This window comes from Borostomias antarcticus, assembly GCF_949987555.1.
Source record: "Borostomias antarcticus genome assembly, chromosome: 19".
Taxonomy (NCBI): Eukaryota; Metazoa; Chordata; class Actinopteri; order Stomiiformes; family Stomiidae; genus Borostomias; species Borostomias antarcticus.
In genome coordinates this window covers 13,520,535-13,532,349 of record NC_140252.1, presented here as the reverse complement: position 1 = coordinate 13,532,349, position 11,815 = coordinate 13,520,535, and the positions used below count along the sequence as shown (strand labels likewise).

The window sequence follows — 11,815 nt, the reverse complement described above, 5'->3', positions numbered from 1 at the left end:
CTGAAAGCAGAGTGCAATCACAATCTAAAAATACAATAGGTGCTTAAGAGGGAGGGTCCTGGTAGTACTACTTGGAAGAGGTGAGTTTTGAGCCTGCGGCGAAAGATGGGCAGCAACTCTGCTGTCCTGACGTCAGTGGGCAGTTCATTCCATCACTGTGGGCCCCGGACAGAGAAGAGCCGTGACCGTGTCCATCGACCGCAGGAGCCTCGGAGTGACGGGGCTAACCAGATAGTCTTTAGACAGAGGGTATAGATCTGGGATCCGACAGTTTGATGCCGTTTCTCCTCTCCTCTCCCCCTCTCCCCTGCTCTCCTCCCCTCCCCTCCCCTCCCCTCCTCCTTAGCACCACACTAACTGCAACATGAAATTTCCAGTTTACCTCTGCTGCATTTGAATTTTGCACATCCGAAACACCAGCCTTGTTGTGTGCTGCCTTGTTCCTAGCCTGGTTCTGTTTGCACACTGTCTGTCTTTGTGTCTTTGTGTCTTTGTGTCTTTGTGCCTGTGTGTCTTTGTGTCTTTGTGTCTGTGTGTTTGTGTGTCTGTCTGTGTGTGTGTGTGTGTGTGTGTGTGTGCTTTACATATCTTATTGTCCAGGACAGCTACGGCCTAAGGACGTAGCCGAGTGATGATGTAACAACCTCTGTTTCCCTTAGAAGACAAACACAATACTGGCCGACGCCCGGCCTGCTCCCTGCCAATGAATGCCCTGGCTACATCGCTGACTGACACCTCGTCCGGCCAATCCCCTTTTACCATGGGCGGTAGCGATCTGTCACTAGTCTGTAGACTTGCTTGATCCTACACGATCAGCTGAAGCATACGTGCGTGCAAGCGCACACACACACACACACACACACACACACACACACACAGCCTCCCGATTGAGATGTCAGTCAGTGTGCGTAGTGGTACTATGGGCTGCTGGCCTTCATAGAAAGCATGACTAGTGAGAATGATGGGATTAGGGCAGGGTAATCCACATACAAGTAGTGTGGGCTAACGGGTCGCTCACATGTCACATGACACAAGCCAGATCAGCATCAGTCTAGCGACGTTCTGCTGGCATGGCCAGCTAGCTGCTAGCTACTCTAGCTAGCTTAGTGCCAGCCAGCCAGCCAGCCAGTCAGTCAGCCAGGATGGAGGATGAGGACCTCATCTGAACAGTGACATGGCGTGACTGCCCCCTGCTGGCCTGCTGTGGGAAGTGCACCTGTAAAGAGCGTAACCGGGACAGCAGTCGTACCAGGAGCAGCACTGTAACCTCCTCCATACGGCTCACTCAGCCTATCAGGAGGGCACACTTGGTGATGCCAGAGCATGTGACTTCACTCCCCCCCTTCTCTTGTTGTATGTGTGTGTGTTTGTTTGCAAATGGTCGCCTCAATTGCTGCCACTTGACATACTTGTGTGTGTGAGTGTGTGTGTGTGAGTGTGTGTGTATTTGAGGGTGCAGGTGTCTGGGTTTCAGTGCAGGTGTACGTTTGCATGTTTGTGTGTTAGACAATGGCATGTAGTGTGTGACAGGACATCTGATCTGCAGGTGTGGTCTGAGGCCAGGACTGTGTGTTCTGGTTGTCCTGGTGTGTTGTAGCTGTGACATATTCGTTCTGGTCGACCCGGTGTGTTTTGAGCCGTGGCGGTTCTGTGTTCCGATCGTCTTGGTGAGTTTAGCTGTGACTGATCCGATGTGTTAAGACGTGACAGGTCTGTGTTCTGATAGTCCACGTGTGTTTAGCTGTGACAGTGTGTTGATAGTACTGGTGTGTTTAGTGACAGTGTGTTGATTGTCGTGGTGTGTTTAGCTGTGACAGTGTGTTGATTGTCCTGGTGTGTTTAGCTGTGACTGTGTGTTGATAGTCCTGGTGTGTTTAGCTGTGACTGTGTGTTGATAGTCCTGGTGTGTTTAGCTGTGACAGTGTTGATTGTAGTGGTGTGTTAAGCTTTGACAGTGTGTTGATTGTCGTTGTGTGTTAAGCTGTGACTGTTGATTGTCCTGGGGTGTTTAGCTGTGACAGTGTGTTGATAGTACTGGTGTGTTTAGCTGTGACAGTGTGTTGATTTTCCTGGTGTGTTTAGCTGTGACAGTGTTGATTGTCCTAGGGTGTTTAGCTGTGACAGTGTGTTGATAGTCCTGGCGTGTTAAGCTGTGACAGGTCTGTGTTCTGATTGTCCTGCTGTGTTCGGTTGACACAGGTCTGTGTTCTGGGTTTAGCTGTGATTCTCTGCAGAGTGCGTTTTGAAACCCTAGCAGCTCCCCCCAGGGCTGCTAGGGTAGCTAGCTAGCTTCCTGTCTTCCTCTCCTCTTCTGTCACAGCAGACTTCTCTCCCCCCCCCCCTCTCTCTCTCCCTCCCCCTCCTCTCTCTCTCCCTCCCCCTCCTCTCTCTCTCCCTCCCACTCCCCCCCCCCACTTCCCTCTCCGATATCAGTGTTGGCTGCAGTCTAGCGCTGGGCTGTGTCTGTTGTCAAAACAAGTGCTTCCTGTCTCTCCGTGTCACACGGCCGACAGGAGGAGTGCGGTCCGTGAGTCGGGGTGGGACCAGTCGTTCAGGGTTCCTGTCTGTAGAGATCTCTGGAGTCCTCATGGTGGCCGTTTAAAACACGGTGATGTTAAAAGCAGGGCTGGGTAGTGGAAAGGACCTCAAGATACAATACGTATCACGATCCATGGGTCACGATATATTGCAATACGATACAATAAATAGCGATTCTCTACATAATTGTACTGAAAATGTAAAAATAGAGCGAAAAACACAACTCCATCCCCCGCTCCCTGGAGGTGATCCTGAGGGCGGAGGGAATGTAAAGACGTTTTATCCATTTAAAAGATGAATAATGTATCCAGGACTGAATTCTACCCTTCATTTTCCAAATCTATATCTATTCCCTGTCTTGTTCTACTTAATTCATTGTGCACATTTATTTATTTAATGAACATTATGTATCAATACTGTACCGTGGAAAATCAATACAGTATTGCGAGAAAAAAACATTGCCATCTCTTTTATTGCACAGCCCTGGTTGAAAGTCGGAGTAACAGAGAGTAAAGGCGCCCCGTCTCACGTTCCCTCGCCTCTCTCCCCCTCTCTCAGGACCTGGAGTTCCACGGCGTGATGCGGTTCTACTTCCAGGACCGCGTGGCGGGGAACTTCGCCACCAAGTGCATCCGCGTGTCGAGCACGGCGACCACGCAGGACGTCATAGAAACGCTGGCCGAGAAGTTCAGGCCCGATATGAGGATGCTCTCCTCGCCCAAATACTCCCTCTACGAGGTCCACGTCAGCGGAGGTGAGAGAGTGCGTGTGTGAGTGCGTGCGGGTGTGTGCGTCTGGTTATATGCCCATTTTCGGATTAAACGCAAAAACTAGTGTGTTGAATTAATTTATAATCTATTTGAACTTATCCAGGTTAACCAGTAGTTTAAAACAGATAAAAACCTATTACTAGAAAAATTACATTTCCTGTAGAAAAATAATGTTTGTGAATGCTTAAAGGTACCCAATGTAGTTTTTGACCACTAGTATGCGCTCTAGAGCAAATTTGAGAAGGTGGTCCCTGAAAATCGTGTACTACGTCATTGCGTCAATACGCGGAGCACATAATAGTGATGTTTCACACATCTTTGTTGTTTTCAAAACATTAGCGAAATATCATTTTGCGAAGAAATTACAAGGTAGGAAAGACATTCAAGTGATTCAACATGTTTATTAGACTACAAGGAACCATATAATCGAGGAATTTCGAAAATAAACAAAGAACTGATTGTTTTGATTCACGTTTCGTTGGGTACCTTTAACAGCTGAAATTAAATCACAAAGGCATTGCTGAAAATGCATACTGTAGCCTAAATGGGCAAAATGTGACTTGAATCCAACATCATTTAGTCCACAACACATAGCCTAGCTAATGTTAGCCTCCATAGTTACTAACATTAGAAGACAGATTAAACTGTGGTTACATTACTTATGTAGCTAGCTACAGCAACAGAAAATATTTTAATTTCATCTTCTCTCACTCTGTTAGAAAAATTCCACTAGCTGCGATGCTAATTTTTGCTAAGTAAAACTCCATTGACTTATGCTAAAAATGGTAGCGATTTAAAAGTCTGCTATTTTTGCCATTTGGGGTCTTTCAAGGCAATGGTAGGGGAAACACTGTAGTCCGGATTGACCAGTAGTCTGGGTTAACTAGTCTGGGTTTACTGGCTGTTGTGTTTGTGTTAGAAGAACGTAAGCTGGACCTGGATGAGAAGCCTCTGGTCGTGCAGCTCAACTGGAACAAGGACGACCGCGAGGGCCGCTTCGTACTGAAGAACGAGAACGACATCCTGCCCAAGGTGGCTCTCATCCCTCCATCCCTTCATCCCTCCTTCGCCTCTTTATAGTGGACCACTTGACTCCATGTTCCCCCAAAGCCTCTTTCCACTCCCTCAGCCAGAAATACCACTCCCCCCTGGCCGTGTGTGTGAGTGTGTGAGTGTGTGAGTGTGTGAGTGTGTGTGTGTGTGTGTGTGTGTGTGTGTGTGTGTGTGTGTGTGTGTGTGTGTGTGTGTGAGTGTGAGTGTGAGTGTGAGTGTGAGTGTGAGTGTGAGTGTGAGTGTGAGTGTGAGTGTGTGTGTGGTGGATGTATGGGCACATGCTTCTATGGATGGCTGCACTAACCAATGAGAGGATCACTACCCTTGCCCAGGGAGCTGTTAGGGTCCTTATATATTACACACACACACACACACACCATCCTCATTCCCTCCTGTCACATGACCCCCTACTGGGTCTCTGCTACTCAGACTTCCTGGTAGAGAGAAAGTGGCCTGAGGACAAGTATCAGAGGCCGTGCTTGTGTGTGTGTGCGCGTGTGTGACGCTATCCCTGCATCCATTTCCCAAGATCTTTCCCCCCAAAGAACACTACGCTCTCACACACACCCGTAAACCGCCCGATTACCCCGGCAACCCGCCCTAGTGACAAGCCTCCCCCCCCCCCCCCCCCCACCGCCTCCAGAAGCTGCAGAGCAACGGGCCGGAGAAGGAGAAGGACGGCGTGATCCAGAACTTCAAGCGGACGCTGTCGAAGAAGGAGAAGAAGAAGGAGAAACGGAGAGAGAAGGAGGCGTTCGCCCGCGTCCCCGACGGAGACGAGCTGACCCCCGGCAGGGAGGACGGGTAGGAGACGCGCCGGCGTCCGACTCGCCCCCACAAAACACCCGCGTCGTTTCCGCCGAGCCGGGTTTACAGACGGACGGACGGGGATCTCGCCCTGGGCAGCAGTAGCTCTAGATTATGCTCTTAGTCACTTGTTTAGAAAGGAGATGGCGAGTTGTAGTACACTTGACTACCTACGCTAAAAGCTATTATTGTAAGTTAAGCATCTGCTGAGTGACTAATGTAAGGGTGTGGCTCATACACAAGAGACACTTCTATGGAATTCTTTCTGCGATACTATATCGATTTTCCAGTGTACAGTATTGAAACATTAAAAAAAAGGAAATAAGGAGTAAAATAATGAAAGAAATAAGGAATCAAATTAATTATGAAATAAGGACAATATACAGAACAAGACAGGGAACGCATTATTCATGTTTTAAATGGATTTAAAATGTCCTTACATTCCCTCCAGGGAGCGGGGGATGGAGTTGTATTTTCAGCTGTATTTAAAAAATGTCAGTAAATTATGTCGAGTATCGCAATATTTATTGTATCGTATGGTATTGTATCGTGATACGTAGCGTGACCGATGTATCTTGATACATATCATATCGTGAGGTCCTTGCCAATACCCAGCCCTAGCTCAGCTGAACCCTGACCCCGACCCCTTCGACCCCTGACCCCAGGGAGAACTCTCGTCTGGCGGCGGAGGTGTACAAGGACATGCCGGAGACCAGCTTCACCAGGACCATCTCCAACCCCGAGGTGGTCATGAAGAGACGCCGGCAGCAGAAGCTGGAGAAGAGGATGCAGGAGTTCAAGAGCAACGACGGACGGCCTGACTCAGGTGTGTGTGTGTGTGTGTGCGTGTACGTGTGTGTGTGTGTGTCTGAAAGGGAGAAAGCGGGGGGCATTCAGTGCCCTCTCCACTCCACATTCTGCCGCTACATACCTAGAACACCAGACGGACGCTAAACCACTAGCCATTTCTTCAGTGAACACACACACACACACACACACACACACACACACACATGTGCTGATGGTGAGCTATGCTGTCTCAGTATGTGGAATATTTCTGCAATGGAAAGCAAAATAGCTCAACCAGATGGCGCATAATAAAATAAATATGTGTGTATGTGTGCCTCACATTGAGGGGTGTGTGGTAGTGTGTGTGTGTGTTTCTGTGTGTAACCCCCTGTCTCTCTCTCTCTCTCTCCCTCTCTCTCTCCCTAGGAGGGACGCTGAGGATCTATGCTGACAGCCTGAAGCCTAACATCCCGTATAAGACCATCCTGCTGTCCACCTCAGACATGGCCGACTTCGCTGTGGTGGAGGCCCTGGAGAAATACGGCCTGGAGAAGGAGAACCCCAGAGAGTACTGCCTCGCACGGGTAACTACCCCCCACCTAACTGCCCCGTTAACTACCCAGGGGTATCTACCCCCCGCCTAACTGCCCCTTTAACTACCCAGGGGTATCTACCCCCCGCCTAACTGCCCCTTTAACTACCCAGGGGTAACTACCCCCCACCCAACTGCCTCTTGAACTACCCAGGGGTAACTCTTCTCCGCCCAACTGCCCCTTTAACTACCCAGTGGTAACTACCCCCCGCACAACTACCCCAGGGGTAACTACTTCCTGCCCTACTACCCCAGTGGTAACTACCCCCTGCCCAACTGCCTGTTTAGCTACCCCAGGGGCAACTACCCCCCGTCCCCCGTCCACCTGGCTATTTAACTACCCCAGGGGTAACTACCCCCGGCCCAACTGCCTGTTTAACTACCCCAGGGGTAACTACCACCGGCCCAACTACCCCAGGGGTAACTACCCCCCGTCCACCTGGCTCTTTAACTACCCCCTACCCAACCCAACTGCTTCTTCAACGACCCCCAGGGCGAATATTTGGGGCAGAAAAACTCATCAGACATTGGTTTCATGTCCCCATGTCCATCTGTCTGCATGTTGTTGACCATGTGTCAGTCTGTCTCCGTGGCGAGTGCAGCTGAAACATATTTAAGCTGATTGAATGTTTCCGCGGAATTCCAGCCTTGTCCCGGGATGACCGCCCAGTGCTTCATCAGGGTTTCATCTCTCTCTCCCCTCTCTCTGTCTCTCTCTCTCTCTCCATCTCTCTTTCTCTCTCTCTCCTTCTCTCTCTTGTTCTCTTGTTCTCTCTCTCTTTCTCTCTCTCTCTCTTTTCCACTCTCTCTTTCAGCGAGTGCAAGTGTTTGGCACGGGTCTCTATGATAGTAATTGAATTGGATTTCTCCAGAGCGCCAGACAAGGAGATGCACTGTGTGTGTGTGCGCGTGTGTATGTGTGTGTGTGTGTGTGTGTGTGTTCATGTGTCCCGGTGACAGACTCCATGCCAACACTCTGACCTTCCCACCACCTCCCTCCTCCAGCCGTTAGCCTCCAGCATTAGCCAATCATATTAATGACGGCTCCAGTCGTGGCCAATCACATTAAAAAACCTTTTAGACAGCTGCCCTCAGACCACCGCCCACACACCAAATGATACATGTGGGGGCTCAGGCGGGAGAGAGGACGTCCATCTGCCTCAGCAGTCCGGTCCTAAAGCTGCAGAGACAGACTGGACACCCAGCCGGAAGGGCGTCGGGGGGGCGGGCGAGGGGGTTCATGTCGGGTGCACCGAGAGGTGGATGTGAAAGAGGGAGAGAGAGATAAAGACATCCAGATGGTCTCTATCCCTTGCCCCCCCCCCAAAAAAAAAATCACGTGACTTTTTAAGGGATAATTGTTTTTTGTGAGGGCTGTGTTTGGTTGTGCTTGGTTGTTCGAGGGGCCTGTTTGGTTGATTAAAGGTTGTGTTCGGTTGATGAAAGGTTGTGTTCGGTTGATGAAAGGTTGTGTTTGGTTGATTAAAGGTTATGTTTGGTTGATTAATTATTGTTTGGTTAATTGAAGGTTGTGCGTGTGTCTCTCTGCCCCCCTGCAGCACACAGATGATAAGTCAGGGAAGGAGGTGATCCTGGACGATACCGAGCGTCCCCTACAGATCTTCAGAGACTGGCCCAGTGACAGAGGTGACATATTACTATCACTACTGCTATTACTACTACAACTACTACAACTGCCACTACTACTACTACTACTACTACTACTACTACAACTGCTCTACTACTACTACTAAAAGACTGTAATGTACTACTACTACTACTATTACTACTACTGTAGTACTACTACTACTACTACTACTACTACTGTACTACTACTACTACTACTACTACTACTACAACTACTCTACTACTACTACTAAATGACTGTAATGTACTACTACTACTACTACTACTACTACTACTGCTGCTACTGTACTACTACTACTATCATAATTTACTTTCAGTACTAAAGTATTAAAGGGACAGTATGTAACTTATGCTGTGAGGAAATAAGGAATAAAATAAATAAAATAAAGGATAAATAAGTTTATATCTGACGCCTAGAACCTGCTTGGAGCAGTTTGGGTTCACCCACACTCCCAAATAAGGCCATAGAAGATGTGCCTGTGTTGCTTATTGAATCTTAGCACACGCACGCTGCATTTGGTTTCTGTGCCGTAGACCAGATGCAGAAATGTAGGAATTGCTGTAACAGAGCCAAACGAGGCTACGGATATGAGGCCCTCATTGACTGAATTTCTGATTTATCATAGCAATATAGGATCATTTAAATGCTTAAAATCCTACCTATTGTAGGTTTAAATAACCAGTGAAGGGGTCCAGTGTGTTAATGATATCCTCCTTCCTGTCACACGCTGAGCTGTTATCCCCTTGACTGTGCTGCCCCCTGCTGGCCTCCCCGGGTCACTGCTGCCTCTGTGTGTCTCCAGGAGCCCTGGTGTTCCAGCTGAAGAGGAGGCCTCCAGACCAAGCCTCCAGGAAGGCCCGCAAGCCCGAGGACAAGGCCCAGAGAGGGAGGCCCCTGGACGGGCAGCTGCACGCGTCGCTGCCCCCCGAGAAACTGCCTTACCTTGTGGAGCTAAGCCCAGGTATACACACACACACATGTACACACACACACACACATACAAGTATACAGGCTGTGACGTGAACCCACATAACAAACACACACACACACACACAGTGTGTCAGTTCTCCTCACATATCACGCTGTAGCAGAGGGTTAGGGCTTAGGGCTGGCTCCGCTGGTGCGGTAGCATCCAGTCAACAGCAGGGGGCAGCGTACACACAGTGACCAGACGAGCTTGTAGTAAGCCTCCCCTACCAAGGTGAGTGGCCTGTAAGAGCACGCCTCGACCTGAAGACCCTGCAACCGCCGACCTGACGTTGATCGAGGGGGTTTTCTCCAGACCTTTAACTGCTGCTTGTTGCCACTGACCCCACCCCCCCTCCCCCACCCCCACCCCCCTCCCGTATCCCTGCTGTCTAACCAAACGGCTCCTGTCTGCCCCCTGACTAACCGGGTCCAAGTAGTGTCTAGAAGAGCTTTGTCATGTGAGCAGAGAGGCTTAACAGGGGTCTCTGCCGTGACTGACCGGTCTGTGGATTCCTGCTGGACCTATAGCAGCATGACTCTCCCATGGTAGTGTCAGTAACAAGGTGTGTGTGTGTGTGTGTGTGTGTGTGTGTCTGAATCTGAGCTGGGGATTATGGGGTGCTGCCCTTTTCTCCTTGCTGCATTTTTCACCCTCTGCTATGTGTGTGTGTGTGTTCTCTCCTGCCTTCCTCTGGCATGGTGTGTGTGTGTCCGTTTTCCTGCGTGTGTGTGTGTGTCTACGGCCTCTTCTGCATGTCTGCTCGCCTGCCTAGGGAGAGGGAATCACTATGCCTACTACGCCTATCGGCACCACGAAGGTAACAACAACTCTCCTCCTCTCCTCTCCTGTCCGCTCATCTCCTCTCCTCCTCTCTCCTCGCTCTCTCTCTTCTCTCATCTCTTCTCTTCTCTCTCCTCTTCTCTCCTCTCTCGTCTCGTCTCCTTTCTTCATCCTCCTCTCTTCTCTCCTCCTCTCCTCTCCTCCTCTTGTCCCCTCCTGGTCTGTCCAGACCCAGGCCGCCAGCGTTCAGCAGGCCTAGCTAGGTTGAGGTTCAGCAGTTCTAGTTCCAGACGCCCAGCGTTGACAGGCTGACAGTGAGACGATGGCAGCTGCTAGATGGTTACATGTTAGAAACGTGATCAATTCTCCCTCTGCTTTCTCCTAACTAATACGCCGCTTCGCTTTTACTAAAACAGACGTATACTAATCAGTCTCTTCAAGTTGTTTGGCGAGATCTCAACGGCAGTATATAGATATGGTATGTGCGTGTGTGTGTGTGTGTGTGCGCGCGCTGACTCTCTGTGTCGCCGTGTAGATGGGTCGGACTCCAGGGACAAACCAAAACTCTACAGACTGCAGCATAGCATCACCGAGGTGGGCTCGGACCACACAGAGGACGGCGCCATACAGGTAAACACCCACCTGTGTGTGTGTGTGTGTGTGTGTGTGTCCTGTCTGTGCACGTGCCTGTTTTTGTATCTGCAGGTGCATGGAAGTCTCCCCAAATTGATGGGAATTAATAGGGAATTAACATGAATAAACTGGAAATTAATGGGAATTAATTAAATTAATTTTCCTGTTTATTCCCGTAATTCCCATGAGAAGTCTGTGAATATTCCCGGATTTTGCAACCCTACTCCTGACTAACCCCCCCCCCCCCCTCCTCCCCCCCCCCCCTCCCCCCTCTCTCTACAGCTGTTCGGACCCGGGGTCCTCCCCCACCACTGTAACCTGATGCACAGCGAGGGCCTGGTCACCGTGACGCCGCACAGCCTGGAGGCGGAGACCTACGTGGACGGGCAGCGCGTCGCCGAGACGACGGTGCTGCGTAGCGGCGCCACGCTGCAGTTTGGCGCCGCCCACGTGTTCAAGTTCGTGGACCCAAGCCAGGACCAGGGCGCCAAGAGAGACCCCGGGCCCATGATGAGGGGAAGACACAAGTCTGGGTAGGTGGGCGGAGGAGGGGTGTGTGTGTGTGTGTGTGTGTGTGTGTGTGTGTAGGTGTGTGTGTGTGTGTGTGTGTGTGTGTGTGTGTGTGTGTGTGAGCGCCTGAGATCGCATTACCGTCTGTGATGTTGGGTTATATAGCAAAGGAAAGCTCCACCTCATGAGGATACACACACATACACACACACACACACACACACACACACACACACCAGCTCTCTCATCTCTGTGGTAATACGGTTTTGTGGTCAGGGTTACGACAAGGACAGGGAAGAGGAGTTATAATGGAGACTTGATGAAAAACCAGTGTCACCGCTCTCTTGTGTGCGAGTGCGTGCGTCCCATTGTTAACTGACACATCCTGTATCATCTCTGTAACTCGTGACGGGAGGCTAGGTAGTCAGGCTCATGCACGCTGCTGCCGCCGTGGAAACACGCCACGTGGACAGCAGGGGGGCGGAGTCAGCATTCAGTCAGGCGAGGGAAGAGAGGAGAGAGGGAACGAGAGAGACGAGGGAGAGAGACTTGGTGAGTAAAAGAGCAGTAGAGAAGAGAGAGGAGAGAGAGAAGAGAGAGAGGGAGAGAAGGAGAGAGAGGAGAGAGAGAAGAAGAGAGAGAGGGAGAGAAGAAGAGAGAGAGAGAGAGAGAGAAGAAGAGGAGAGAGAGAAAGGGCGTGAGAGCCCGAGAGAGAGAGCAGATGT

General features: G+C 50.3%; 2 protein-coding genes across 4 annotated transcripts in view; one reads left to right on the top strand and one right to left on the bottom strand.

Annotated features, from left to right (window-relative positions):
• trim67 (tripartite motif containing 67) overlaps positions 1-8,475 on the bottom strand; it is a gene marked incomplete at both ends in the record, with an annotated part of 298,614 nt that extends 290,139 nt beyond the window's left edge. Inside the window, one exon of the mRNA XM_084453496.1 lies at positions 8,427-8,475. The remainder of the gene's footprint in view (positions 1-8,426) is intronic.
• afdna (afadin, adherens junction formation factor a) overlaps positions 1-11,815 on the top strand; it is a 90,158-nt gene that overhangs the window by 32,057 nt on the left and 46,286 nt on the right. For 2 of the 3 annotated variants that reach the window (XM_084453493.1, XM_084453491.1), the window contains exons 2-10: positions 3,097-3,292; positions 4,228-4,340; positions 5,005-5,165; positions 5,834-5,994; positions 6,384-6,541; positions 8,109-8,196; positions 9,000-9,158; positions 10,483-10,577; positions 10,863-11,113. In XM_084453493.1, the coding sequence (XP_084309619.1) occupies positions 3,097-3,292; positions 4,228-4,340; positions 5,005-5,165; positions 5,834-5,994; positions 6,384-6,541; positions 8,109-8,196; positions 9,000-9,158; positions 10,483-10,577; positions 10,863-11,113 (1,382 nt within the window). The remainder of the gene's footprint in view (positions 1-3,096; positions 3,293-4,227; positions 4,341-5,004; positions 5,166-5,833; positions 5,995-6,383; positions 6,542-8,108; positions 8,197-8,999; positions 9,159-10,482; positions 10,578-10,862; positions 11,114-11,815) is intronic. The other variant, XM_084453492.1, reaches the window with a different exon arrangement.